General features: G+C 63.1%; 2 protein-coding genes across 3 annotated transcripts in view; one reads left to right on the top strand and one right to left on the bottom strand.

Annotated features, from left to right (window-relative positions):
* Positions 1 to 26,057, bottom strand: part of LOC140400210 (neurexin-2-like) — a 2,085,493-nt gene that overhangs the window by 1,702,131 nt on the left and 357,305 nt on the right. The window lies entirely within an intron of this gene.
* LOC140399946 (ribosomal protein S6 kinase alpha-5-like) overlaps positions 1 to 26,057 on the top strand; it is a 147,047-nt gene that overhangs the window by 33,503 nt on the left and 87,487 nt on the right. Inside the window, exons 5-6 of one of the 2 annotated variants that reach the window (XM_072489432.1) lie at positions 792 to 899; positions 1,394 to 1,474. In XM_072489432.1, coding sequence (XP_072345533.1) covers positions 792 to 899; positions 1,394 to 1,474 — 189 coding nt within the window. Of the gene's footprint in view, positions 1 to 791; positions 900 to 1,390; positions 1,475 to 26,057 lie in introns of both variants that reach the window. The other variant, XM_072489431.1, reaches the window with a different exon arrangement.

Raw genomic sequence — 26,057 nt, 5'->3', positions numbered from 1 at the left:
GGGCGGGGAGGTGACTTAATCGAGGCTTCCACAATGCGGAATGGGGCATCATGGTTAGCGCCTCACATCGCCTGGGAACCCGGGTTCGATCCCGGCCTCGGGTCACTGCCTGTGCGGAGTCTGTACGTCCTCCCCTCCCCCCCCCCCCCCCCCCCCCCCGGTGTCTGCGTGGGTTTCCTCCGGGTGCTCCGGTTTCCTCCCACGGACCAAAGGTTAGGTGGATTGGCCGCGCTAAATTGCCCTTAGTGTCCAAAGTTTTGGGTGAGTTACAAGGACAGGATGGGGATCGGGCCTAGGCAGGGTGCTCTTTCAGAGGGTCGGTGCAGACCCGATGGGCCGAATGGCCTCATTCTGCACTGTAGGGAGTCTATGGTTCTAAGGAAAGGACGAGTTGGGCCTAACTGGTTCATGCTTTCACAGAGCCTTCACAGGCACGAGGGGCTTCCTGTGGTGTTGGATACGGCGCAAGGGGAGTTAGGCCCACGAGCCCCATCATGGCCGACACTTAGGGCACCTCAGTTGTCTCCGGTGGAATTAATTAGGAAGCTGTTCCCTGCCCCCCCCCCTCATGAACTAGGGAAGGCTTGCCCCCCCAAAACATAATTTGGGGACAAAACCAGAATGGGGAAGGGGAGCGGGGTGGGGCGGGTGCGGTTTAGCTCGCGCCGAGGGGGAAACAAATGGCGACGCAGTACCGGAAGCGATTCGAAAGTTTTGTCAGGTGGGCCAGATTACCCCTCTCCCTCTCTGCTGTATTTTAGCTGTCACTGATTGCGAACCTTCTCTCACAGCTCGGGGTCGTTTACAGAGATGTCAAACTGGAGAACATTCTCCTGGACAGCGAGGGCCACGTGGTGCTCACCGACTTCGGCCTGAGCAAGGAGTTTGTCACGGACGAGGTGAGCTTGTGCCGAGGACTGTGGGAGACGAGGCGGTCAGGCGCGCCTGACCTTTGACCTCGCGGGAGGGGGCAGGGCGGCGCGGGGAGTTCGAAGACATTTTGGTCACCCCTTTCGCCCCCCCCCCCCCGAACATCCCAAAACCCCTTGCTGTCAATGAGGGACCTTTTCGAAGAGCGGTCGTCGAGGGAAACAGTTTGTGCATGGCAAGATCCCGCAAACAGTAGTGTGCTGAGGACCCAGATCGTGGTTTGAGGGATAAATATTGGACCCAGGAGAACAGGTCGAACCCCACCCACCCCACCCACTCCTTGCCCCACCCACTCCGACCCGATCCATCCAAGAGGGCAGAGGTTTTGAACCATCAAAGGGAGCAGACAGGGTTGTTTAGGGGTCCGAGGCCACTCCGTCTGTGTGTTAAAGGGAAGAGGGGGTTCATTTTGGGCCTGAAGTCAGTGTTAGGTAATGACTGCGGACACTCTGTTTGACAGAAGGCACGGACATACTCTTTCTGTGGAACCATCGAGTACATGGCCCCGGAAATCATCCGAGGGAGTAAATCTGGACACGGAATGGTGAGTGAGAATCTCCACCCCCCACACCAGCCAGCCCACGCAGTGTGTGTGCGTTCCAGTGTGTGTGTGTGCGTTCCAGTGTGTGTGTGTGTGTTCCTGTGTGTGTGTGTGTGTGTGTGCGTTCCAGTGTGTGTGTGTGTGCGTTCCAGTGTGTGTGTGTGTGCGTTCCAGTGTGTGTGCGCGTTCCAGTGTGTGTGTGTGCGTTCCAGTGTGTGCGCGCGCGTTCCAGTGTGTGTGTGTGCGTTCCTGTGTGTGTGTGTGTGCGTTCCAGTGTGTGTGTGTGCGGGCGTTCCAGTGTGTGTGTGCGCGTTCCAGTGTGTGTGCGCGTTCCAGTGTGTGTGTGTGCGCGTTCCAGTGTGTGTGCGTTCCAGGGTGCGCGCATGGGCTCCAGGGTGCAGGCGCGCGTCCCAGGGTGCGTGCATGGGTCCCAGGGTGCGCGCGCGGGTTCCAGTGTGCGCACGCATTCCAGTGTGCGCGCGCGTTCCAGTGTGTGTGCGTTCCAGGGTGCGCGCATGGGCTCCAGGGTGCACGCGCGCGTCCCAGGGTGCGTGCGTGGGTCCCAGGGTGCGCGCGCGGGTTCCAGTGTGCGCACGCGTTCCAGTGTGCGCGCGCGTTCCAGTGTGCGCGCGCGTTCCAGTGTGCGCGCGCGTTCCAGTGTGCGCGCGCGTTCCAGTGTGCGCGCACGTTCCAGTGCGCGCGCTTTCCAGTGTGCGCGCGCGTTCCAGTCTGCGCGCGCGTTCCAGTGTACGCGCGCGTTCCAGTGTGTGCGCGCATTCCAGTGTGTGTGTGTGCGGGCGTTCCAGTGTGTGTGTGCGCGTTCCAGTGTGTGTGCGCGTTCCAGTGTGTGTGTGTGCGCGTTCCAGTGTGTGTGCGTTCCAGGGTGCGCGCATGGGCTCCAGGGTGCACGCGCGCGTCCCAGGGTGCGTGCGTGGGTCCCAGGGTGCGCGCGCGGGTTCCAGTGTGCGCGCGCGTTCCAGTGCGCGCGCGCGTTCCAGTGTGCGCGCGCGTTCCAGTGTGCGCGCGCGTTCCAGTGTGCGCGCGCGTTCCAGTGTGCGCGCGCTTTCCAGTGTGCGCGCGCGTTCCAGTGTGCGCGCGCGTTCCAGTGTGTGCGCGCATTCCAGTGTGTGCGCGCGTTCCAGTGTGTGCGCGCCTTCCAGTGCGTGCGCGCGTTCCAGTGTGTGCGCGCGTTCCAGTGTGTGCGCGCGTTCCAGTGTGTGCGCGCGTTCCAGTGTGTGCGCGTTCCAGTGGGTGCGCGCGGTCCAGTGGGTGCGCGCGGTCCAGTGGGTGCGCGCAGTCCAGTGGGTGCGCGCGGTCCAGTGGGTGCGCGCGGTCCAGTGGGTGCGCGCGGTCCAGTGGGTGCGCGCGGTCCAGTGGGCGCGCGCGGTCCAGTGGGCGCGCGCGGTCCAGTGTGCGCGCGCGGTCCAGTGTGCGCGCGCGGTCCAGTGTGCGCGCGCGGTCCAGTGTGCGCGCGCGGTCCAGTGTGCGCGCGCGGTCCAGTGTGCGCGCGCGGTCCAGTGTGCGCGCGTGGTCCAGTGTGTGCGTTCCAGTGGGTGCGTGTGTGCGTTCCAGTGTGCGCGCGCGTTCCAGTGTGCGCGCGCTTTCCAGTGTGCGCGCGCGTTCCAGTGTGCGCGCGCGTTCCAGTGTACGCGCGCGTTCCAGTGTACGCGCGCGTTCCAGTGTACGCGCGCGTTCCAGTGTGTGCGCGCGTTCCAGTGTGGGCGCGCGTTCCAGTGCGTGCGCGCGTTCCAGTGTGTGCGCGCGTTCCAGTGTGTGCGCGCGTTCCAGTGTGTGCGCGCGTTCCAGTGTGTGCGCGTTCCAGTGGGTGCGCGCGGTCCAGTGGGTGCGCGCGGTCCAGTGGGTGCGCGCGGTCCAGTGGGTGCGCGCGGTCCAGTGGGTGCGCGCGGTCCAGTGGGTGCGCGCGGTCCAGTGTGTGCGCGCGGTCCAGTGTGTGCGCGCGGTCCAGTGTGTGCGCGCGGTCCAGTGTGTGCGCGCGGTCCAGGGTGTGCGCGCGGTCCAGTGTGTGCGCGCGGTCCAGTGTGTGCGCGCGGTCCAGTGTGTGCGCGCGGTCCAGTGTGTGCGCGCGGTCCAGGGTGTGCGCGCGGTCCAGTGTGCGCGCGCGGTCCAGTGTGTGTGTGTGCGGGCGTTCCAGTGTGTGTGTGCGCGTTCCAGTGTGTGTGCGCGTTCCAGTGTGTGTGTGTGCGCGTTCCAGTGTGTGTGCGTTCCAGGGTGCGCGCATGGGCTCCAGGGTGCACGCGCGCGTCCCAGGGTGCGTGCGTGGGTCCCAGGGTGCGCGCGCGGGTTCCAGTGTGCGCGCGCGTTCCAGTGTGCGCGCGCGTTCCAGTGTGCGCGCGCTTTCCAGTGTGCGCGCGCGTTCCAGTGTGCGCGCGCGTTCCAGTGTACGCGCGCGTTCCAGTGTGTGCGCGCATTCCAGTGTGTGCGCGCGTTCCAGTGTGTGCGCGCCTTCCAGTGCGTGCGCGCGTTCCAGTGTGTGCGCGCGTTCCAGTGTGTGCGCGCGTTCCAGTGTGTGCGCGCGTTCCAGTGTGTGCGCGTTCCAGTGGGTGCGCGCGGTCCAGTGGGTGCGCGCGGTCCAGTGGGTGCGCGCAGTCCAGTGGGTGCGCGCGGTCCAGTGGGTGCGCGCGGTCCAGTGGGTGCGCGCGGTCCAGTGGGTGCGCGCGGTCCAGTGGGCGCGCGCGGTCCAGTGTGCGCGCGCGGCCCAGTGTGCGCGCGCGGTCCAGTGTGCGCGCGCGGTCCAGTGTGCGCGCGCGGTCCAGTGTGCGCGCGCGGTCCAGTGTGCGCGCGCGGTCCAGTGTGCGCGCGCGGTCCAGTGTGCGCGCGTGGTCCAGTGTGTGCGTTCCAGTGGGTGCGTGTGTGCGTTCCAGTGTGCGCGCGCGTTCCAGTGTGCGCGCGCTTTCCAGTGTGCGCGCGCGTTCCAGTGTGCGCGCGCGTTCCAGTGTACGCGCGCGTTCCAGTGTACGCGCGCGTTCCAGTGTACGCGCGCGTTCCAGTGTGTGCGCGCGTTCCAGTGTGGGCGCGCGTTCCAGTGCGTGCGCGCGTTCCAGTGTGTGCGCGCGTTCCAGTGTGTGCGCGCGTTCCAGTGTGTGCGCGCGTTCCAGTGTGTGCGCGTTCCAGTGGGTGCGCGCGGTCCAGTGGGTGCGCGCGGTCCAGTGGGTGCGCGCGGTCCAGTGGGTGCGCGCGGTCCAGTGGGTGCGCGCGGTCCAGTGGGTGCGCGCGGTCCAGTGTGTGCGCGCGGTCCAGTGTGTGCGCGCGGTCCAGTGTGTGCGCGCGGTCCAGTGTGTGCGCGCGGTCCAGGGTGTGCGCGCGGTCCAGTGTGTGCGCGCGGTCCAGTGTGTGCGCGCGGTCCAGTGTGTGCGCGCGGTCCAGTGTGTGCGCGCGGTCCAGGGTGTGCGCGCGGTCCAGTGTGCGCGCGCGGTCCAGTGTGCGCGCGCGGTCCAGTGTGCGCGCGCGGTCCAGTGTGCGCGCGCGGTCCAGTGTGCGCGCGTGGTCCAGTGTGTGCGTTCCAGTGGGTGCGTGTGTGCGTTCCAGTGGGTGCGTGTGCGCGTCCCAGTGGGTGCGTGTGCGCGTTCCAGTGGGTGCGTGTGCGTGTTCCAGTGGGTACGTGTGCGTGTTCCAGTGGGTGCATGTGCACGTTCCAGTGGGTGCGGGTGCGCGTTCCAGTGGGTGTGTGTGTGCGTTCCACTGTGTGGGTGTGCGCGTTCCAGTCTGTGTGCGTGCGCGTTCCAGTGGGTGTGTGTGCGCGTTCCAGTGGGTGTGTGTGCGCGTTCCAGTATGTGTGCGCGTTCCAGTATGTGTGTGCGCGTTCCAGTATGTGTGTGCGTGTTCCAGTGTGCATGTGCGCGCGTTCCAGTGTGCGTGTGCGCGTTCCAGTGTGCGTGTGTGCATTCCAGTGTGCGTGTGTGTGAGCGCGTTCCTGTGTTTTGTGTGCGCGTTCCAGTGTGTGTGTGTGCGTTCCAGTGTGTGTGTGTGTGTTTCAGTGTGTGTGTGCGTTCCAGTGTGTGTGTGTGCGTTCCAGTGTGTGTGTGCGTTCCTGTGTTTTGTGTGCGCGTTCCAGTGTGTGTGTGCGTGTTCCTGTGTGTGTGTGTGTGTGTGTTTCAGTGTGTGGGTGCGTTCCAGTGTGTGTGAGTGCGTTCCAGTGTGTGTGTGTGCGTTCCAGTGTGTGTGTGCGTTCCAGTGTGTGTGTGTGTGTTTCAGTGTGTGTGTGCGTTCCAGTGTGTGTGTGTGCGTTCCAGTGTGTGTGTGTGCGTTCCAGTGTGTGTGTGTGCGTTCCAGTGAGTGTGTGCGTGTTCCAGTGTGTGTGTGCGCGTTCCAGTGTGTGTGTGTGTTCCAGTGTGTGTGCGCGCATTCAAGTTGGTGCGCGGATTCCAGTGGGTGCGCGAGTTCCAGTGGGTGCGCGAGTTACAGTCAGTGCGCGTGGTCCAGTGAGTGTGTGCGCGCGGTCCAGTGTGTGCGCGCGGTCCAGTGTGTGCGCGCGGTCCAGTGTGTGCGCGCGGTCAAGTATGTGCGCGCAGTCCAGTGTGTGCGCGCGTTCCAGTGGGGGTGTGTGTGCGTTCCAGTGTGTGTGTGTGCGCGCGTTCCAGTGTGTGTGTGCGCGTTCCAGTGTGTGTGTGCTTTCCAGTGTGTGTGTGCATTCCAGTGTGCGTGCGCGCTTCCAGTGTGTGTGTGCGCGTTCCAGTGTGTGTGCACGTTCCAGTGTGTGTGCGCGTTCCAGTGTGTGTGCGCGTTCCAGTGGGTGTGCGCGGTCCAGTGTGTGGGTGTGCGCGGTCCAGTGTGCGGGTGTGCGTGCGGTCCAGTGTGTGCGCGCGGTCCAGTGTGTGTGTGTGCGCGTTCCAGTGGGGTGTGTGCGCGTTCCAGTGGGTGTGTGTGCGCATTCCAGTGGGTGTGTGTGCGCCTTCCAGTGGGTGTGTGTGCGCGTTCCAGTTGGTGTGTGTGCGCATTCCAATGTGTGTGCGCGCGTTCCAGTGTGCGTGTGCGCGCGTTCCAGTGTGCGTGTGCGCGTTCCAGTGTGCGTGTGTGTATTCCAGTGTGCGTGTGCGCGTTCCAGTGTGTGTGAGCGCATTCCAGTGTGTGTGTGCATTTCAGTGTGTGTGAGTTCCAGTGTGTGTGTGCGCGTTCCAGTGTGTGTGTGTGTTCGTGTGTGTGTGTGCGTTCCAGTGTGTGTGTGCGCGTTCCAGTGTGTGTGTGCGCGTTCCAGTGTGTGCATGCGTGTTCCAGTGTGTGCATGCGTGTTCCAGTGTCTGTGTGCGCGGTCCAGTGTGTGTGTGCGCAGTCCAGTGTGTTTGCGTTCCAGTGTGTGTGTGTGTGTGTGCGTTCCAGTGTGTGTGTGTGTGCGTTCCAGTGTGTGTGTGTGCGTTCCAGTGTGTGTGTGTGTGCGTTCCAGTGTGTGTGTGTGTGCGATCCAGTGTGTGTGTGCGTTCCAGTGTGTGTGCGTGTTCCAGTGTGTGTGTGTGCATTCCAGTGTGTGTGTGCGCGTTCCAGTGTGTGTGTGCGCGTGTTCCAGTGAGTGGGTGCGCGATCCAGTGTGTGTGTGTGTGCGTCTCAGTGTGTGTGTTCTTTCCAGTGTGTGTGCATTCCAGTGTGTGTGCGCGCGGTCCAGTGGCTGCGCGCGGTCCAGTGTGCGCGCGTGGTCCAGTGTGTGCGTTCCAGTGGGTGCGTGTGTGCGTTCCAGTGGGTGCGTGTGCGCGTCCCAGTGGGTGCATGTGCGCGTTCCAGTGGGTGCGTGTGCGTGTTCCAGTGGGTACGTGTGCGTGTTCCAGTGGGTGCATGTGCACGTTCCAGTGGGTGCGTGTGCGCGTTCCAGTGGGTGTGTGTGTGCGTTCCAGTGTGTGGGTGTGCGCGTTCCAGTCTGTGTGCGTGCGCGTTCCAGTGGGTGTGTGTGCGCGTTCCAGTGGGTGTGTGTGCGCGTTCCAGTATGTGTGCGCGTTCCAGTATGTGTGTGCGCGTTCCAGTATGTGTGTGCGTGTTCCAGTGTGCATGTGCGCGCGTTCCAGTGTGCGTGTGCGCGTTCCAGTGTGCGTGTGTGCATTCCAGTGTGCGTGTGTGTGAGCGCGTTCCTGTGTTTTGTGTGCGCGTTCCAGTGTGTGTGTGTGCGTTCCAGTGTGTGTGTGTGTGTTTCAGTGTGTGTGTGCGTTCCAGTGTGTGTGTGTGCGTTCCAGTGTGTGTGTGCGTTCCTGTGTTTTGTGTGCGCGTTCCAGTGTGTGTGTGCGTGTTCCTGTGTGTGTGTGCGTTCCAGTGGGTGCGCGCATTCCAGTGTGTGTGTGTGCGGGCGTTCCAGTGTGTGTGTGCACGTTCCAGTGTGTGTGCGCGTTCCAGTGTGTGTGTGTGCGCGTTCCAGTGTGTGTGCGTTCCAGGGTGCGCGCATGGGCTCCAGGGTGCACGCGCGCGTCCCAGGGTGCGTGCGTGGGTCCCAGGGTGCGCGCGCGGGTTCCAGTGTGCGCACGCGTTCCAGTGTGCGCGCGCGTTCCAGTGTGCGCGCGCGTTCCAGTGTGCGCGCGCGTTCCAGTGTGCGCGCGCGTTCCAGTGTGCGCGCGCTTTCCAGTGTGCGCGCGCGTTCCAGTGTGTGCGCGCGTTCCAGTGTGTGCGCGCGGTCCAGTGGGTGCGCGCGGTCCAGTGGGTGCGCGCGGTCCAGTGGGTGCGCGCGGTCCAGTGGGTGCGCGCGGTCCAGTGGGTGCGCGCGGTCCAGTGGGTGCGCGCGGTCCAGTGGGTGCGCGCGGTCCAGTGGGTGCGCGCGGTCCAGTGGGTGCGCGCGGTCCAGTGGGTGCGCGCGGTCCAGTGGGTGCGCGCGGTCCAGTGTGTGCGCGCGGTCCAGTGTGTGCGCGCGGTCCAGTGTGTGCGCGCGGTCCAGTGTGTGCGCGCGGTCCAGGGTGTGCGCGCGGTCCAGTGTGTGCGCGCGGTCCAGTGTGTGCGCGCGGTCCAGTGTGCGCGCGTGGTCCAGTGTGTGCGTTCCAGTGGGTGCGTGTGTGCGTTCCAGTGGGTGCGTGTGCGCGTTCCAGTGTGTGTGTGTGCGCGTTCCAGTGTGTGTGCGTTCCAGGGTGCGCGCATGGGCTCCAGGGTGCACGCGCGCGTCCCAGGGTGCGTGCGTGGGTCCCAGGGTGCGCGCGCGGGTTCCAGTGTGCGCGCGCGTTCCAGTGCGCGCGCGCGTTCCAGTGTGCGCGCGCGTTCCAGTGTGCGCGCGCGTTCCAGTGTGCGCGCGCTTTCCAGTGTGCGCGCGCGTTCCAGTGTGCGCGCGCGTTCCAGTGTACGCGCGCGTTCCAGTGTGTGCGCGCATTCCAGTGTGTGCGCGCGTTCCAGTGTGTGCGCGCCTTCCAGTGCGTGCGCGCGTTCCAGTGTGTGCGCGCGTTCCAGTGTGTGCGCGCGTTCCAGTGTGTGCGTTCCAGTGGGTGCGTGTGTGCGTTCCAGTGTGCGCGCGCGTTCCAGTGTGCGCGCGCTTTCCAGTGTGCGCGCGCGTTCCAGTGTGCGCGCGCGTTCCAGTGTACGCGCGCGTTCCAGTGTACGCGCGCGTTCCAGTGTACGCGCGCGTTCCAGTGTGTGCGCGCGTTCCAGTGTGGGCGCGCGTTCCAGTGCGTGCGCGCGTTCCAGTGTGTGCGCGCGTTCCAGTGTGTGCGCGCGTTCCAGTGTGTGCGCGCGTTCCAGTGTGTGCGCGTTCCAGTGGGTGCGCGCGGTCCAGTGGGTGCGCGCGGTCCAGTGGGTGCGCGCGGTCCAGTGGGTGCGCGCGGTCCAGTGGGTGCGCGCGGTCCAGTGGGTGCGCGCGGTCCAGTGTGTGCGCGCGGTCCAGTGTGTGCGCGCGGTCCAGTGTGTGCGCGCGGTCCAGTGTGTGCGCGCGGTCCAGGGTGTGCGCGCGGTCCAGTGTGTGCGCGCGGTCCAGTGTGTGCGCGCGGTCCAGTGTGTGCGCGCGGTCCAGTGTGTGCGCGCGGTCCAGGGTGTGCGCGCGGTCCAGTGTGCGCGCGCGGTCCAGTGTGTGTGTGTGCGGGCGTTCCAGTGTGTGTGTGCGCGTTCCAGTGTGTGTGCGCGTTCCAGTGTGTGTGTGTGCGCGTTCCAGTGTGTGTGCGTTCCAGGGTGCGCGCATGGGCTCCAGGGTGCACGCGCGCGTCCCAGGGTGCGTGCGTGGGTCCCAGGGTGCGCGCGCGGGTTCCAGTGTGCGCGCGCGTTCCAGTGTGCGCGCGCGTTCCAGTGTGCGCGCGCTTTCCAGTGTGCGCGCGCGTTCCAGTGTGCGCGCGCGTTCCAGTGTACGCGCGCGTTCCAGTGTGTGCGCGCATTCCAGTGTGTGCGCGCGTTCCAGTGTGTGCGCGCCTTCCAGTGCGTGCGCGCGTTCCAGTGTGTGCGCGCGTTCCAGTGTGTGCGCGCGTTCCAGTGTGTGCGCGCGTTCCAATGTGTGCGCGTTCAAGTGGGTGCGCGCGGTCCAGTGGGTGCGCGCGGTCCAGTGGGTGCGCGCAGTCCAGTGGGTGCGCGCGGTCCAGTGGGTGCGCGCGGTCCAGTGGGTGCGCGCGGTCCAGTGGGTGCGCGCGGTCCAGTGGGCGCGCGCGGTCCAGTGTGCGCGCGCGGTCCAGTGTGCGCGCGCGGTCCAGTGTGCGCGCGCGGTCCAGTGTGCGCGCGCGGTCCAGTGTGCGCGCGCGGTCCAGTGTGCGCGCGCGGTCCAGTGTGCGCGCGCGGTCCAGTGTGCGCGCGTGGTCCAGTGTGTGCGTTCCAGTGGGTGCGTGTGTGCGTTCCAGTGTGCGCGCGCGTTCCAGTGTGCGCGCGCTTTCCAGTGTGCGCGCGCGTTCCAGTGTGCGCGCGCGTTCCAGTGTACGCGCGCGTTCCAGTGTACGCGCGCGTTCCAGTGTACGCGCGCGTTCCAGTGTGTGCGCGCGTTCCAGTGTGGGCGCGCGTTCCAGTGCGTGCGCGCGTTCCAGTGTGTGCGCGCGTTCCAGTGTGTGCGCGCGTTCCAGTGTGTGCGCGTTCCAGTGGGTGCGCGCGGTCCAGTGGGTGCGCGCGGTCCAGTGGGTGCGCGCGGTCCAGTGGGTGCGCGCGGTCCAGTGGGTGCGCGCGGTCCAGTGGGTGCGCGCGGTCCAGTGTGTGCGCGCGGTCCAGTGTGTGCGCGCGGTCCAGTGTGTGCGCGCGGTCCAGTGTGTGCGCGCGGTCCAGGGTGTGCGCGCGGTCCAGTGTGTGCGCGCGGTCCAGTGTGTGCGCGCGGTCCAGTGTGTGCGCGCGGTCCAGTGTGTGCGCGCGGTCCAGGGTGTGCGCGCGGTCCAGTGTGCGCGCGCGGTCCAGTGTGCGCGCGCGGTCCAGTGTGCGCGCGCGGTCCAGTGTGCGCGCGCGGTCCAGTGTGCGCGCGTGGTCCAGTGTGTGCGTTCCAGTGGGTGCGTGTGTGCGTTCCAGTGGGTGCGTGTGCGCGTCCCAGTGGGTGCGTGTGCGCGTTCCAGTGGGTGCGTGTGCGTGTTCCAGTGGGTACGTGTGCGTGTTCCAGTGGGTGCATGTGCACGTTCCAGTGGGTGCGGGTGCGCGTTCCAGTGGGTGTGTGTGTGCGTTCCACTGTGTGGGTGTGCGCGTTCCAGTCTGTGTGCGTGCGCGTTCCAGTGGGTGTGTGTGCGCGTTCCAGTGGGTGTGTGTGCGCGTTCCAGTATGTGTGCGCGTTCCAGTATGTGTGTGCGCGTTCCAGTATGTGTGTGCGTGTTCCAGTGTGCATGTGCGCGCGTTCCAGTGTGCGTGTGCGCGTTCCAGTGTGCGTGTGTGCATTCCAGTGTGCGTGTGTGTGAGCGCGTTCCTGTGTTTTGTGTGCGCGTTCCAGTGTGTGTGTGTGCGTTCCAGTGTGTGTGTGTGTGTTTCAGTGTGTGTGTGCGTTCCAGTGTGTGTGTGTGCGTTCCAGTGTGTGTGTGCGTTCCTGTGTTTTGTGTGCGCGTTCCAGTGTGTGTGTGCGTGTTCCTGTGTGTGTGTGTGTGTGTGTTTCAGTGTGTGGGTGCGTTCCAGTGTGTGTGAGTGCGTTCCAGTGTGTGTGTGTGCGTTCCAGTGTGTGTGTGCGTTCCAGTGTGTGTGTGTGTGTTTCAGTGTGTGTGTGCGTTCCAGTGTGTGTGTGTGCGTTCCAGTGTGTGTGTGTGCGTTCCAGTGTGTGTGTGTGCGTTCCAGTGAGTGTGTGCGTGTTCCAGTGTGTGTGTGCGCGTTCCAGTGTGTGTGTGTGTTCCAGTGTGTGTGCGCGCATTCAAGTTGGTGCGCGGATTCCAGTGGGTGCGCGAGTTCCAGTGGGTGCGCGAGTTACAGTCAGTGCGCGTGGTCCAGTGAGTGTGTGCGCGCGGTCCAGTGTGTGCGCGCGGTCCAGTGTGTGCGCGCGGTCCAGTGTGTGCGCGCGGTCAAGTATGTGCGCGCAGTCCAGTGTGTGCGCGCGTTCCAGTGGGGGTGTGTGTGCGTTCCAGTGTGTGTGTGTGCGCGCGTTCCAGTGTGTGTGTGCGCGTTCCAGTGTGTGTGTGCTTTCCAGTGTGTGTGTGCATTCCAGTGTGCGTGCGCGCTTCCAGTGTGTGTGTGCGCGTTCCAGTGTGTGTGCACGTTCCAGTGTGTGTGCGCGTTCCAGTGTGTGTGCGCGTTCCAGTGGGTGTGCGCGGTCCAGTGTGTGGGTGTGCGCGGTCCAGTGTGCGGGTGTGCGTGCGGTCCAGTGTGTGCGCGCGGTCCAGTGTGTGTGTGTGCGCGTTCCAGTGGGGTGTGTGCGCGTTCCAGTGGGTGTGTGTGCGCATTCCAGTGGGTGTGTGTGCGCCTTCCAGTGGGTGTGTGTGCGCGTTCCAGTTGGTGTGTGTGCGCATTCCAATGTGTGTGCGCGCGTTCCAGTGTGCGTGTGCGCGCGTTCCAGTGTGCGTGTGCGCGTTCCAGTGTGCGTGTGTGTATTCCAGTGTGCGTGTGCGCGTTCCAGTGTGTGTGAGCGCATTCCAGTGTGTGTGTGCATTTCAGTGTGTGTGAGTTCCAGTGTGTGTGTGCGCGTTCCAGTGTGTGTGTGTGTTCGTGTGTGTGTGTGCGTTCCAGTGTGTGTGTGCGCGTTCCAGTGTGTGTGTGCGCGTTCCAGTGTGTGCATGCGTGTTCCAGTGTGTGCATGCGTGTTCCAGTGTCTGTGTGCGCGGTCCAGTGTGTGTGTGCGCAGTCCAGTGTGTTTGCGTTCCAGTGTGTGTGTGTGTGTGTGCGTTCCAGTGTGTGTGTGTGTGCGTTCCAGTGTGTGTGTGTGCGTTCCAGTGTGTGTGTGTGTGCGTTCCAGTGTGTGTGTGTGTGCGATCCAGTGTGTGTGTGCGTTCCAGTGTGTGTGCGTGTTCCAGTGTGTGTGTGTGCATTCCAGTGTGTGTGTGCGCGTTCCAGTGTGTGTGTGCGCGTGTTCCAGTGAGTGGGTGCGCGATCCAGTGTGTGTGTGTGTGCGTCTCAGTGTGTGTGTTCTTTCCAGTGTGTGTGCATTCCAGTGTGTGTGCGCGCGGTCCAGTGGCTGCGCGCGGTCCAGTGTGCGCGCGTGGTCCAGTGTGTGCGTTCCAGTGGGTGCGTGTGTGCGTTCCAGTGGGTGCGTGTGCGCGTCCCAGTGGGTGCATGTGCGCGTTCCAGTGGGTGCGTGTGCGTGTTCCAGTGGGTACGTGTGCGTGTTCCAGTGGGTGCATGTGCACGTTCCAGTGGGTGCGTGTGCGCGTTCCAGTGGGTGTGTGTGTGCGTTCCAGTGTGTGGGTGTGCGCGTTCCAGTCTGTGTGCGTGCGCGTTCCAGTGGGTGTGTGTGCGCGTTCCAGTGGGTGTGTGTGCGCGTTCCAGTATGTGTGCGCGTTCCAGTATGTGTGTGCGCGTTCCAGTATGTGTGTGCGTGTTCCAGTGTGCATGTGCGCGCGTTCCAGTGTGCGTGTGCGCGTTCCAGTGTGCGTGTGTGCATTCCAGTGTGCGTGTGTGTGAGCGCGTTCCTGTGTTTTGTGTGCGCGTTCCAGTGTGTGTGTGTGCGTTCCAGTGTGTGTGTGTGTGTTTCAGTGTGTGTGTGCGTTCCAGTGTGTGTGTGTGCGTTCCAGTGTGTGTGTGCGTTCCTGTGTTTTGTGTGCGCGTTCCAGTGTGTGTGTGCGTGTTCCTGTGTGTGTGTGCGTTCCAGTGGGTGCGCGCATTCCAGTGTGTGTGTGTGCGGGCGTTCCAGTGTGTGTGTGCACGTTCCAGTGTGTGTGCGCGTTCCAGTGTGTGTGTGTGCGCGTTCCAGTGTGTGTGCGTTCCAGGGTGCGCGCATGGGCTCCAGGGTGCACGCGCGCGTCCCAGGGTGCGTGCGTGGGTCCCAGGGTGCGCGCGCGGGTTCCAGTGTGCGCACGCGTTCCAGTGTGCGCGCGCGTTCCAGTGTGCGCGCGCGTTCCAGTGTGCGCGCGCGTTCCAGTGTGCGCGCGCGTTCCAGTGTGCGCGCGCGTTCCAGTGTGCGCGCGCGTTCCAGTGTGTGCGCGCGTTCCAGTGTGTGCGCGCGGTCCAGTGGGTGCGCGCGGTCCAGTGGGTGCGCGCGGTCCAGTGGGTGCGCGCGGTCCAGTGGGTGCGCGCGGTCCAGTGGGTGCGCGCGGTCCAGTGGGTGCGCGCGGTCCAGTGGGTGCGCGCGGTCCAGTGGGTGCGCGCGGTCCAGTGGGTGCGCGCGGTCCAGTGGGTGCGCGCGGTCCAGTGGGTGCGCGCGGTCCAGTGTGTGCGCGCGGTCCAGTGTGTGCGCGCGGTCCAGTGTGTGCGCGCGGTCCAGTGTGTGCGCGCGGTCCAGGGTGTGCGCGCGGTCCAGTGTGTGCGCGCGGTCCAGTGTGTGCGCGCGGTCCAGTGTGCGCGCGTGGTCCAGTGTGTGCGTTCCAGTGGGTGCGTGTGTGCGTTCCAGTGGGTGCGTGTGTGCGTTCCAGTGGGTGCGTGTGCGCGTCCCAGTGGGTGCATGTGCGCGTTCCAGTGGGTGCGTGTGCGTGTTCCAGTGGGTACGTGTGCGTGTTCCAGTGGGTGCGTGTGCACGTTCCAGTGGGTGCGTGTGCGCGTTCCAGTGGGTGTGTGTGTGCGTTCCAGTGTGTGGGTGTGTGCGTTCCAGTGTGTGGGTGTGCGCGTTCCAGTCTGTGTGCGTGCGCGTTCCAGTGGGTGTGTGTGCGCGTTCCAGTATGTGTGCGCGTTCCAGTATGTGTGTGCGCGTTCCAGTATGTGTGTGCGTGTTCCAGTGTGCATGTGCACGCGTTCCAGTGTGTGTGTGCGCGTTCCAGTGTGCGTGTGTGCATTCCAGTGTGCGTGTGTGTGAGCGCGTTCCTGTGTTTTGTGTGCGCGTTCCAGTGTGTGTGTGTGCGTTCCAGTGTGTGTGTGTGTGTTTCAGTGTGTGTGTGCGTTCCAGTGTGTGTGTGTGCGTTCCAGTGTGTGTGTGCGTTCCTGTGTTTTGTATGCGCGTTCCAGTGTGTGTGTGCGTGTTCCTGTGTGTGTGTGTGTGTTTCAGTGTGTGGGTGCGTTCCAGTGTGTGTGTGTGCGTTCCAGTGTGTGTGTGTGCGTTCCAGTGTGTGTGTGTGTGTTTCAGTGTGTGTGTGCGTTCCAGTGTGTGTGTGTGCGTTCCAGTGTGTGTGTGTGCGTTCCAGTGTGTGTGTGCGTGTTCCAGTGTGTGTGTGCGCGTTCCAGTGTGTGTGTGTGTTCCAGTGTGTGTGCGCGCGTTCAAGTTGGTGCGCGGATTCCAGTGGGTGCGCGAGTTCCAGTGGGTGCGCGAGTTACAGTCAGTGCGCGTGGTCCAGTGAGTGTGCACGCGCGGTCCAGTGTGTGCGCGCGGTCCAGTGTGTGCGCGCGGTCCAGTGTGTGCGCGCGGTCCAGTGTGTGCGCGCGGCCCAGTGTGTGCGGGCGGTCAAGTATGTGCGCGCAGTCCAGTGTGTGCGCGCGTTCCAGTGGGTGTGTGTGTGCGTTCCAGTGTGTGTGTGTGCGCGCGTTCCAGTGTGTGTGTGCGCGTTCCAGTGTGTGTGTGCTTTCCAGTGTGTGTGTGCATTCCAGTGTGCGTGCGCGCTTCCAGTGTGTGTGTGCGCGTTCCAGTGTGTGTGCACGTTCCAGTGTGTGTGCGCGTTCCAGTGCGTGTGTGCATTCCAGTGTGCGTGTGTGTGAGCGCGTTCCTGTGTTTTGTGTGCGCGTTCCAGTGTGTGTGTGTGCGTTCCAGTGTGTGTGTGTGTGTTTCAGTGTGTGTGTGCGTTCCAGTGTGTGTGTGTGCGTTCCAGTGTGTGTGTGCGTTCCTGTGTTTTGTGTGCGCGTTCCAGTGTGTGTGTGCGTGTTCCTGTGTGTGTGTGCGTTCCAGTGGGTGCGCGCATTCCAGTGTGTGTGTGTGCGGGCGTTCCAGTGTGTGTGTGCACGTTCCAGTGTGTGTGCGCGTTCCAGTGTGTGTGTGTGCGCGTTCCAGTGTGTGTGCGTTCCAGGGTGCGCGCATGGGCTCCAGGGTGCACGCGCGCGTCCCAGGGTGCGTGCGTGGGTCCCAGGGTGCGCGCGCGGGTTCCAGTGTGCGCACGCGTTCCAGTGTGCGCGCGCGTTCCAGTGTGCGCGCGCGTTCCAGTGTGCGCGCGCGTTCCAGTGTGCGCGCGCGTTCCAGTGTGCGCGCGCTTTCCAGTGTGCGCGCGCGTTCCAGTGTGCGCGCGCGTTCCAGTGTGTGCGCGCGGTCCAGTGGGTGCGCGCGGTCCAGTGGGTGCGCGCGGTCCAGTGGGTGCGCGCGGTCCAGTGGGTGCGCGCGGTCCAGTGGGTGCGCGCGGTCCAGTGGGTGCGCGCGGTCCAGTGGGTGCGCGCGGTCCAGTGGGTGCGCGCGGTCCAGTGGGTGCGCGCGGTCCAGTGGGTGCGCGCGGTCCAGTGGGTGCGCGCGGTCCAGTGGGTGCGCGCGGTCCAGTGGGTGCGCGCGGTCCAGTGTGTGCGCGCGGTCCAGTGTGTGCGCGCGGTCCAGTGTGTGCGCGCGGTCCAGTGTGTGCGCGCGGTCCAGGGTGTGCGCGCGGTCCAGTGTGTGCGCGCGGTCCAGTGTGTGCGCGCGGTCCAGTGTGCGCGCGTGGTCCAGTGTGTGCGTTCCAGTGGGTGCGTGTGTGCGTTCCAGTGGGTGCGTGTGCGCGTTCCAGTGTGTGTGTGTGCGCGTTCCAGTGTGTGTGCGTTCCAGGGTGCGCGCATGGGCTCCAGGGTGCACGCGCGCGTCCCAGGGTGCGTGCGTGGGTCCCAGGGTGCGCGCGCGGGTTCCAGTGTGCGCGCGCGTTCCAGTGCGCGCGCGCGTTCCAGTGTGCGCGCGCGTTCCAGTGTGCGCGCGCGTTCCAGTGTGCGCGCGCGTTCCAGTGTGCGCGCGCTTTCCAGTGTGCGCGCGCGTTCCAGTGTGCGCGCGCGTTCCAGTGTACGCGCGCGTTCCAGTGTGTGCGCGCATTCCAGTGTGTGCGCGCGTTCCAGTGTGTGCGCGCCTTCCAGTGCGTGCGCGCGTTCCAGTGTGTGCGGGCGTTCCAGTGTGTGCGCGCGTTCCAGTGTGTGCGCGCGTTCCAGTGTGTGCGCGTTCCAGTGGGTGCGCGCGGTCCAGTGGGTGCGCGCGGTCCAGTGGGTGCGCGCAGTCCAGTGGGTGCGCGCGGTCCAGTGGGTGCGCGCGGTCCAGTGGGTGCGCGCGGTCCAGTGGGTGCGCGCGGTCCAGTGGGTGCGCGCGGTCCAGTGGGCGCGCGCGGTCCAGTGTGCGCGCGCGGTCCAGTGTGCGCGCGCGGTCCAGTGTGCGCGCGCGGTCCAGTGTGCGCGCGCGGTCCAGTGTGCGCGCGCGGTCCAGTGTGCGCGCGCGGTCCAGTGTGCGCGCGCGGTCCAGTGTGCGCGCGTGGTCCAGTGTGTGCGTTCCAGTGGGTGCGTGTGTGCGTTCCAGTGTGCGCGCGCGTTCCAGTGTGCGCGCGCTTTCCAGTGTGCGCGCGCGTTCCAGTGTGCGCGCGCGTTCCAGTGTACGCGCGCGTTCCAGTGTACGCGCGCGTTCCAGTGTACGCGCGCGTTCCAGTGTGTGCGCGCGTTCCAGTGTGGGCGCGCGTTCCAGTGTGTGTGTGCGCATTCCAGTGTGTGTGTGCGCGTTCCAGTGTGTGTGTGCGTGTTCCAGTGTGTGTATGTGCGTTCCCGTGTGTGTGTGCGCGTGTTCCAGTGTGTGTGTGCGTTGTCCAGTGTGTGCGCGTGTTCCAGTGTGTGTGCGCATTCCAGTGTGTGTGTGCGCGTTCCAGTGTGTGTGTGCATTCCAGTGTGTGTGTGCGCGTTCCAGTGTGTGTGTGCGATCCAGTGTGTGTGTGCGATCCAGTGTGCGTGTGTGCGTTCCAGTGTGTGTGTGCACGGTCCAGTGTGTGTGCACGGTCCAGTGTGTGTGCGCGGTCCAGTGTGTGTGTGCGGTCCAGTGTGTGTGTGTGCACAGTCCAGTGTGTGTGTGTGCGAGGTCCAGTGTGTGTGCGTGGTCGTGTGTGTGTGCGCGCGTTCCAGTGTGCGTGTTCCAGTGTGTGTGTGCGTGTTCCAGTGTGTGTGCGCAGTCCAGTGTGTGTGTGTGCACGGTCCAGTGTGTGTGTGTGTGCGTCTCAGTGTGTGTGTGTTTGTTCCAGTCTGTGTGCGTTCCAGTGTGTGTGTGTGCATTCCAGTGTGTGTGTGTGCATTCGTGTGTGTGTGTGTTTCAGTGTGTGTGTGCGTTCCAGTGTGTGTGTGTGCGTTCCAGTGCGTGTGTGCATTCCAGTGTGTGCGTTCCAGTGTGTGTGTTTCAGTGTGTGTGTGCGTTCCAGTGTGTGTGCGCGCGGTCCAGTGTGTGCGCGCGGTCCAGTGTGTGCGCGCGGTCCTGTATGTGCGCACGGTCCAGTCTGTGCGCGCGGTCCAGTGTGTGCGCGCTGTCCAGTGTGTGCGCGCGGTCCAGTGTGTGCGCGCGGTCCAGTGTGTGCGCGCGGTCCAGTGTGTGCGCGCGGTCCAGTGTGTGCGCGCGGTCCAGTGTGTGCGCGCGGTCCAGTGTGTGCGCGCGGTCCAGTGTGTGCGCGCGGTCCTGTATGTGCGCACGGTCCAGTCTGTGCGCGCGGTCCAGTGTGTGCGCGCTGTCCAGTGTGTGCGCGCGGTCCAGTGTGTGCGCGCGGTCCAGTGTGTGCGCGCGGTCCAGTGTGTGCGCGCGGTCCAGTGTGTGCGCGCGGTCCAGTATGTGCGCGCGTTCCAGTGGGTGTGTGTGCGCGTTCCAGTGGGTGTGTGTGCGCGTTCCAGTGGGTGTGTGTGCGCGTTCCAGTGGGTGTGTGTGCGCGTTCCAGTGGGTGTGTGTGCGCATTCCAGTGGGTGTGTGTGCACGCTCCAGTGTGTGTGCGTGCGTTCCAGAGTGTGTGTGTGCGTTCCAGTGTGTGTGTGTGCGCGTTCCAGTGTGTGTGTGCATTCCAGTGTGTGTGTGCGCGTTCCAGTGTGTGTGTGCGCATTCCAGTGTGTGTGCGTGTTCCAGTGTGTGTGTGCGCATTCCATTGTGTGTGTGCGCGTTCCAGTGTGTGTGTGCGTGTTCCAGTGTGTGTGCATATTCCAGTGTGTGTGTGCGCGTTCCAGTGTGTGTGTGCGTGTTCCAGTGTGTGCGTGTGCATTACAGTGTGTGTGTGCGCGTTCCAGTGTGTGTGTTCCAGTGTGTGTGTGCGCATTCCAGTGTGTGTGTGCGCGTTCCAGTGTGTGTGTGCGTGTTCCAGTGTGTGTATGTGCGTTCCCGTGTGTGTGTGCGCGTGTTCCAGTGTGTGTGTGCGTGTTCCAGTGTGTGCGCGTGTTCCAGTGTGTGTGCGCATTCCAGTGTGTGTGTGCGCGTTCCAGTGTGTGTGTGCATTCCAGTGTGTGTGTGCGCGTTCCAGTGTGTGTGTGCGATCCAGTGTGTGTGTGCGATCCAGTGTGCGTGTGTGCGTTCCAGTGTGTGTGTGCACGGTCCAGTGTGTGTGCACGGTCCAGTGTGTGTGCGCGGTCCAGTGTGTGTGTGCGGTCCAGTGTGTGTGTGTGCACAGTCCAGTGTGTGTGTGTGCGAGGTCCAGTGTGTGTGCGTGGTCGTGTGTGTGTGCGCGCGTTCCAGTGTGCGTGTTCCAGTGTGTGTGTGCGTGTTCCAGTGTGTGTGCGCAGTCCAGTGTGTGTGTGTGCACGGTCCAGTGTGTGTGTGTGTGCGTCTCAGTGTGTGTGTGTTTGTTCCAGTCTGTGTGCGTTCCAGTGTGTGTGTGTGCATTCCAGTGTGTGTGTGTGCATTCGTGTGTGTGTGTGTTTCAGTGTGTGTGTGCGTTCCAGTGTGTGTGTGTGCGTTCCAGTGCGTGTGTGCATTCCAGTGTGTGCGTTCCAGTGTGTGTGTTTCAGTGTGTGTGTGCGTTCCAGTGTGTGTGTGTGCGTTCCAGTGTGTGTGTGCGTGTTCCAGTGTGTGTGTGGGCGTTCCAGTGTGTGTGCGCGTTCCAGTGTGTGTGAGCGCGTTCCAGTGTGTGTGTGCGCGTTCCAGTGTGTGTGAGCGCGTTCCAGTGTGTGTGTGCGCATTCCAGTATGTGTGTGCATGTTCCTGTGTGTGCATGTTCCTGTGTGTGCGTTTCAGTGTGTGTGTGCGTTCCAGTGTGTGAGTGTGTGTGCGTTCCATGTGTGTGTGTGTGTTTCAGTGTGTGTGTGCGTTCCAGGGTGTGTGTGTGTGTGTTCCAGTGTGTGTGCGCGCGTTCCAGTTGGTGCGCGCGTTCCAGTTGGTGCGCGGGTTCCAGTGGGTGCGCGAGTTCCAGTGGGTGCGCGCGGTCCAGTGAGTGTGTGCGCGCGGTCCAGTGTGTGCGCGCGGTCCAGTGTGTGCGCGCGGTCCAGTGTGTGCGCGCGGTCCAGTGTGTGCGCGCGGTCCAGTGTGTGCGCGCGGTCCAGTGTGTGCGCGCGGTCCAGTGTGTGCGCGCGGTCGTGTGCGATCCAGTGTGCGTGCGCGGTCCAGTGTGTGCGCGTGGTCCAGTGTGTGCGTGCGTTCCAGTGGGTGTGTGCGCGCGTTCCAGTGGGTGTGTGTGCGCGTTCCAGTGGGTGTGTGTGCGCGTTCCAGTGGGTGTGTGTGCGCGTTCCAGTGGGTGTCTGTGCGCGTTCCAGTGGGTGTCTGTGCGTGTTCCAGTGGGTGTGTGTGCGTGTTCCAGTGGGTGTGTGTGCGTGTTCCAGTGGGTGGGTGTGCGTGTTCCAGTGGGTGTGTGTGCGTGTTCCAGTGTGTGTGTGCGCGTTCCAGTGTGTGTGTGCGCATTCCAGTGTGTGTGTGCATATTCCAGTGTGTGTGTGCGCGTTCCAGTGTGTGTGCGCGCTCCAGTGTGTGTGTGCGTTCCAGAGTGTGTGTGTGTGCGTTCCAGTGTGTGTGTGCATTCCAGTGTGTGTGTGCGATCCAGTATGCGTGCGTTCCAGTGTGTGTGTGCGCGTTCCAGTGTGTGTGTGCGCGTTCAAGTGTGTGTGTGCAATCCAGTGTGTGTGTGCGTTCCAGTGTGCGTGTGTGCGTTCCAGTGTGTGTGTGTGCGTTCCAGTGTGTGTGTGTGCGTTCCAGTGTGTGTGCTTTCCAGTGTGTGTGTGCGTTCCAGTGTGTGTGTGCGTTCCAGTGTGTATGTGCGTTCCAGTGTGTGTGTGTGCGTTCCAGTGTGTGTGTGCACGTTCCAGTGTGTGTGTGCGTGTTCCAGTGTGTGTGTGCGATCCTGTGTGTGTGTGCGCGTTCCAGTGTGTGTCTGCGCGTTCCAGTGTGTGTGCGCGTTCCAGTGTGTGTGCGCGTTCCAGTGTGTGTGTGCACGGTCCAGTGTGTGTGCGCGGTCCAGTGTGTGTGTGCGGTCCAGTGTGTGTGTGTGCACGGTCCAGTGTGTGTGTGTGCGCGGTCCAGTGTGTGTGTGTGTGCGAGGTCCAGTGTGTGTGCGAGGTCCAGTGTGTGTGCGTGGTCCAGTGTGTGTGTGCGCGTGTTCCAGTGTGTGTGCGTGTTCCAGTGTGTGTGTGCGTGTTCCAGTGTGTGTGCGTGTTCCAGTGTGTGTGCGCAGTCCAGTGTGTGTGTGTGCGCGGTCCAGTGTGTGTGTGTGCATCTCAGTGTGTGTGTTTGTTCCAGTCTGTGTGCGTTCCAGTGTGTGTGTGTGCATTCCAGTGTGTGTGTGTGCATTCCAGTGTGTGTGTGTGTTTCAGTGTGTGTGTGCATTCCAGTGTGTGTGTGCGTGCGTTCCTGTGTTTTGTGTGCGCGTTCCAGTATGTGTGTGTGCGTTCCAGTGTGTGTGTGCGTGTTCCTGTGTGTGTGTGTGTGTTTCAGTGTGTGTGTGCGTTCCAGTGTGTGTGTGTGCGTTCCAGTGTGTGTGTTTCAGTGTGTGTGTGCGTTCCAGTGTGTGTGTGTGCGTTCCAGTGTGTGTGTGCGTGTTCCAGTGTGTGTGTGCGTGTTCCAGTGTGTGTGTGCGTGTTCCAGTGTGTGTGTGCGCATTCCAGTGTGTGTGCGTGTTCCAGTGTGTGTGAGCGCGTTCCTGTGTTTTGTGTGCGCGTTCAGTGTGTGTGTGCGTTCCAGTGTGTGTGTGCGTGTTGCTGTGTGTGTGTGTGTGTTTCAGTGTGTGTGTGCGTTCCAGTGTGTGTGTGTGCATTCCATGTGTGTGTGTGTGTTTCAGTGTGTGTGTGCGTTTCCGTGTGTGTGTGTGCATTCCAGTGTGTGTGTGTGTTCCAGTGTGTGTGCGCGCGTTCCAGTTGGTGCGCGGATTCCAGTGGGTGCGCGCGGTCCAGTGAGTGTGCGCGCGCGGTCCAGTGTGCGCGCGCGGTCTAGTGTGTGCGCGCGGTCCAGTGTGTGCGCGCGGTCCAGTGGCTGCGCGCAGTCCAGTGTGTGCGCGCGGTACAGTGTGTGCGCGCGGTCCAATGTGCGCGCGCGGTCCAGTGTGCGCGCGCGGTCCAGTGTGTGCGCGCGTTCCAGTGGGTGTGTGTGCGCGTTCCAGTGGGTGTGTGCGCGTTCCAGTGGGTGTGTGTGCGTGTTCCAGTGTGGGTGTGCACGCATTCCAGTGTGTGTGTGCGCGTTCCAGTGTGTGTGTGCGCATTCCAGTGTGTGTGTGCGCATTCCAGTGTGTGTGTGCGTGTTCCAGTGTGTGTGTGCATTCCACTGTGTGTGTGTGTTCCAATGTGTGTGTGTGTGTTCCAATGTGTGTGTGTGTGTTCCAATGTGTGTGTGCGTGTTCCAGTGTGTGTGTGCGTGTTCCAGTGTGTGTGTGCGTGTTCCAGTGTGTGCCTGTTCCAGTGTGTGTGTGCCTGTTCCAGTGTGTGTGTGCGCGTTCCAGTGTGTGTGCGCGTGTTCCAGTGTGTGTGTGCGCGTTCCAGTGTGTGTGTGCGTGTTCCAGTTTGTGTATGCATGTTCCAGTGTGTGTGTGCGTGTTCCAGTGTGTGCGTGCGCATTCCAGTGTGTGTGTGTGTGTTCCAGTGTGTGTGTGCGCATTCCAGTGTGTGTGTGCGCGTTCCAGTGTGTGTGTGCGCATTCCAGTGTGCGCGTTCCAGTGTGTGTGTTCCAGTGTGTGTGTGTGCGTTCCAGTGTGTGTGTGCACGTTCCAGTGTGTGTGTGCGTGTTCCAGTGTGTGTGCGTGTTCCAGTGTGTGCGTGCGCATTCCAGTGTGTGTGTGCGCGTTCCAGTGTGTGTGTTTGCGTTCCAGTGTGTGTGTGCGCATTCCAGTGTGTGTGCGCGTTCCAGTGTGTGTGTGCATTCCATTGTGTGTGTGCGCGTTCCAGTGTGTGTGTGCATTCCAGTGTGTGTGTGCGCGTTCCAGTGTGTGTGTGCGCGTTCCAGTGTGTGTGTGCGTGTTCCTGTGTGTGTGTGCGTGTTCCAGTGTGTGCGTGCGCATTCCAGTGTGTGTGTGCGCATTCCAGTGTGTGTGTGCGCGTTCCAGTGTGTGTGTGCGCGTTCCAGTGTGTGTGTTTGCGTTCCAGTGTGTGTGCGTTCCAGTGTGTGTGTGTGCGTTCCAGTGTGTGTGTGTGCGTTCCAGTGTGTGTGTGTGCGATCCAGTGTGTGTGTGCGATCCAGTGTGTGTGTGCGTTACAGTGTGTGTGTGTGCGTTCCAGTGTGTGTGTGCGTTCCAGTGTGTGTGTGTGCGTTCCAGTGTGTGTGTACATGTTCCAGTGTGTGTGTGCGCGTTCCAGTGTGTGTGTGCGCGTTCCAGTGTGTGTGTGTGCGTTCCAGTGCGTGTGTGTGCGTTCCAATGTGTGTGTGCGCGTTCCAGTGTGTGTGTGCGCATTCCAGTGTGTGTGTGCGATCCAGTGTGTGTGTGCGTTCCAGTGTGTGTGTGTGCATTCCAGTGTGTGTGTGCGTTCCAGTGTGTGTGTGTGCGTTCCAGTGTGTGTGTGTGCGTTCCAGTGAATGTGTGTACGCGCATTCCAGTGTGTGTGTGCGCGTTCCAGAGTGTGTGTGCTTTCCAGTGTGTATATGCATTCCAGTGTGCGTGCGCGCTTCCAGTGTGTGTGTGCGCGTTCCAGTGTGTGTGCGCGTTCCAGTGGGTGTGCGCGGTCCAGTGTGTGGGTGTGCGCGGTCCAGTGTGCGGGTGTGCGCGCGGTCCAGTGTGTGCGCGCGGTCCAGTGTGTGTGTGTGTGTGCGTGTTCCAGTGGGGGTGTGTGCGCGTTCCAGTGGGTGTGTGTGCGCGTTCCAGTGGGTGTGTGTGCGCGTTCCAGTGTGTGTGTGTGCGTTCCAGTGTGTGTGTGTGTGTTTCAGTGTGTGTGTGCGTTCCAGTGTGTGTGTGTGCGTTCCAGTGTGTGTGTGCGTTCCTGTATTTTGTATGCGCGTTCCAGTGTGTGTGTGCGTGTTCCTGTGTGTGTGTGTGTGTTTCAGTGTGTGGGTGCGTTCCAGTGTGTGTGTGTGCGTTCCAGTGTGTGTGTGTGCGTTCCAGTGTGTGTGTGTGTGTTTCAGTGTGTGTGTGCGTTCCAGTGTGTGTGTGTGCGTTCCAGTGTGTGTGTGTGCGTTCCAGTGTGTGTGTGCGTGTTCCAGTGTGTGTGTGCGCGTTCCAGTGTGTGTGTGTGTTCCAGTGTGTGTGCGCGCGTTCAAGTTGGTGCGCGGATTCCAGTGGGTGCGCGAGTTCCAGTGGGTGCGCGAGTTACAGTCAGTGCGCGTGGTCCAGTGAGTGTGCGCGCGCGGTCCAGTGTGTGCGCGCGGTCCAGTGTGTGCGCGCGGTCCAGTGTGTGCGCGCGGTCCAGTGTGTGCGCGCGGTCCAGTGTGTGCGCGCGGCCCAGTGTGTGCGGGCGGTCAAGTATGTGCGCGCAGTCCAGTGTGTGCGCGCGTTCCAGTGGGTGTGTGTGTGCGTTCCAGTGTGTGCGTGTGCGCGCGTTCCACTGTGTGTGTGCGCGTTCCAGTGTGTGTGTGCTTTCCAGTGTGTGTGTGCATTCCAGTGTGCGTGCGCGCTTCCAGTGTGTGTGTGCGCGTTCCAGTGTGTGTGCACGTTCCAGTGTGTGTGCGTGTTCCAGTGTGTGTGCGCGTTCCAGTGGGTGTGCGCGGTCCAGTGTGTGGGTGTGCGCGGTCCAGTGTGCGGGTGTGCGTGTGGTCCAGTGTGTGCGCGCGGTCCAGTGTGTGTGTGTGCGCGTTCCAGTGGGGGTGTGTGCGCGTTCCAGTGGGTGTGTGTGCGCGTTCCAGTGGGTGTGTGTGCGCCTTCCAGTGGGTGTGTGTGCGCGTTCCAGTTGGTGTGTGTGCGCATTCCAATGTGTGTGCGCGCATTCCAGTGTGCGTGTGCGCGCGTTCCAATGTGCGTGTGCACGCGTTCCAGTGTGCGTGTGCGCGTTCCAGTGTGCGTGTGTGTATTCCAGTGTGCGTGTGCGCGTTCCAGTGTGTGTGAGCGCATTCCAGTGTGTGTGTGCATTTCAGTGTGTGTGTGAGTTCCAGTGTGTGTGTGCGCGTTCCAGTGTGTGTGTGCGTGTTCCAGTGTCTGTGTGCGCGGTCCAGTGTGTCTGTGCGCAGTCCAGTGTGTTTCCGTTCCAGTGTGTGTGTGTGTGCGTTCCAGTGTGTGTGTGTGTGCGATCCAGTGTGTGTGTGCGTTCCAGTGTGTGTGTGCGCATTCCAGTGTGTGTGTGCGCGTTCCAGTGTGTGTGTGCGCGTGTTCCAGTGAGTGGGTGCGCGATCCAGTGTGTGTGTGTGTGCGTCTCAGTGTGTGTGTTCTTTCCAGTGTGTGTGCGTTCCAGTGTGTGTGCGCGCGGTCCAGTGGCTGCGCGCGGTCCAGTGTGCGCGCGTAGTCCAGTGTGTGCGTTCCAGTGGGTGCGTGTGTGCGTTCCAGTGGGTGCGTGTGCACGTCCCAGTGGGTGCATGTGCGCGTTCCAGTGGGTGCGTGTGCGTGTTCCAGTGGGTACGTGTGCGTGTTCCAGTGGGTGCATGTGCACGTTCCAGTGGGTGCGTGTGCGCGTTCCAGTGGGTGTGTGTGTGCGTTCCAGTGTGTGGGTGTGCGCGTTCCAGTCTGTGTGCGTGCGCGTTCCAGTGGGTGTGTGTGCGCGTTCCAGTGGGTGTGTGTGCGCGTTCCAGTATGTGTGCGCGTTCCAGTATGTGTGTGCGCGTTCCAGTATGTGTGTGCGTGTTCCAGTGTGCATGTGCGCGCGTTCCAGTGTGCGTGTGCGCGTTCCAGTGTGCGTGTGTGCATTCCAGTGTGCGTGTGTGAGCGCGTTCCTGTGTTTTGTGTGCACGTTCCAGTGTGTGTGTGTGCGTTCCAGTGTGTGTGTGTGTGTTTCAGTGTGTGTGTGCGTTCCAGTGTGTGTGTGTGCGTTCCAG

The sequence above is a fragment of the Scyliorhinus torazame genome, chromosome 24 (assembly GCF_047496885.1).
Source record: "Scyliorhinus torazame isolate Kashiwa2021f chromosome 24, sScyTor2.1, whole genome shotgun sequence".
Lineage (NCBI taxonomy): Eukaryota > Metazoa > Chordata > Chondrichthyes > Carcharhiniformes > Scyliorhinidae > Scyliorhinus > Scyliorhinus torazame.
Note: the sequence above shows the minus strand (reverse complement) of the source record. Positions and strands in the feature narration are given on the sequence as shown.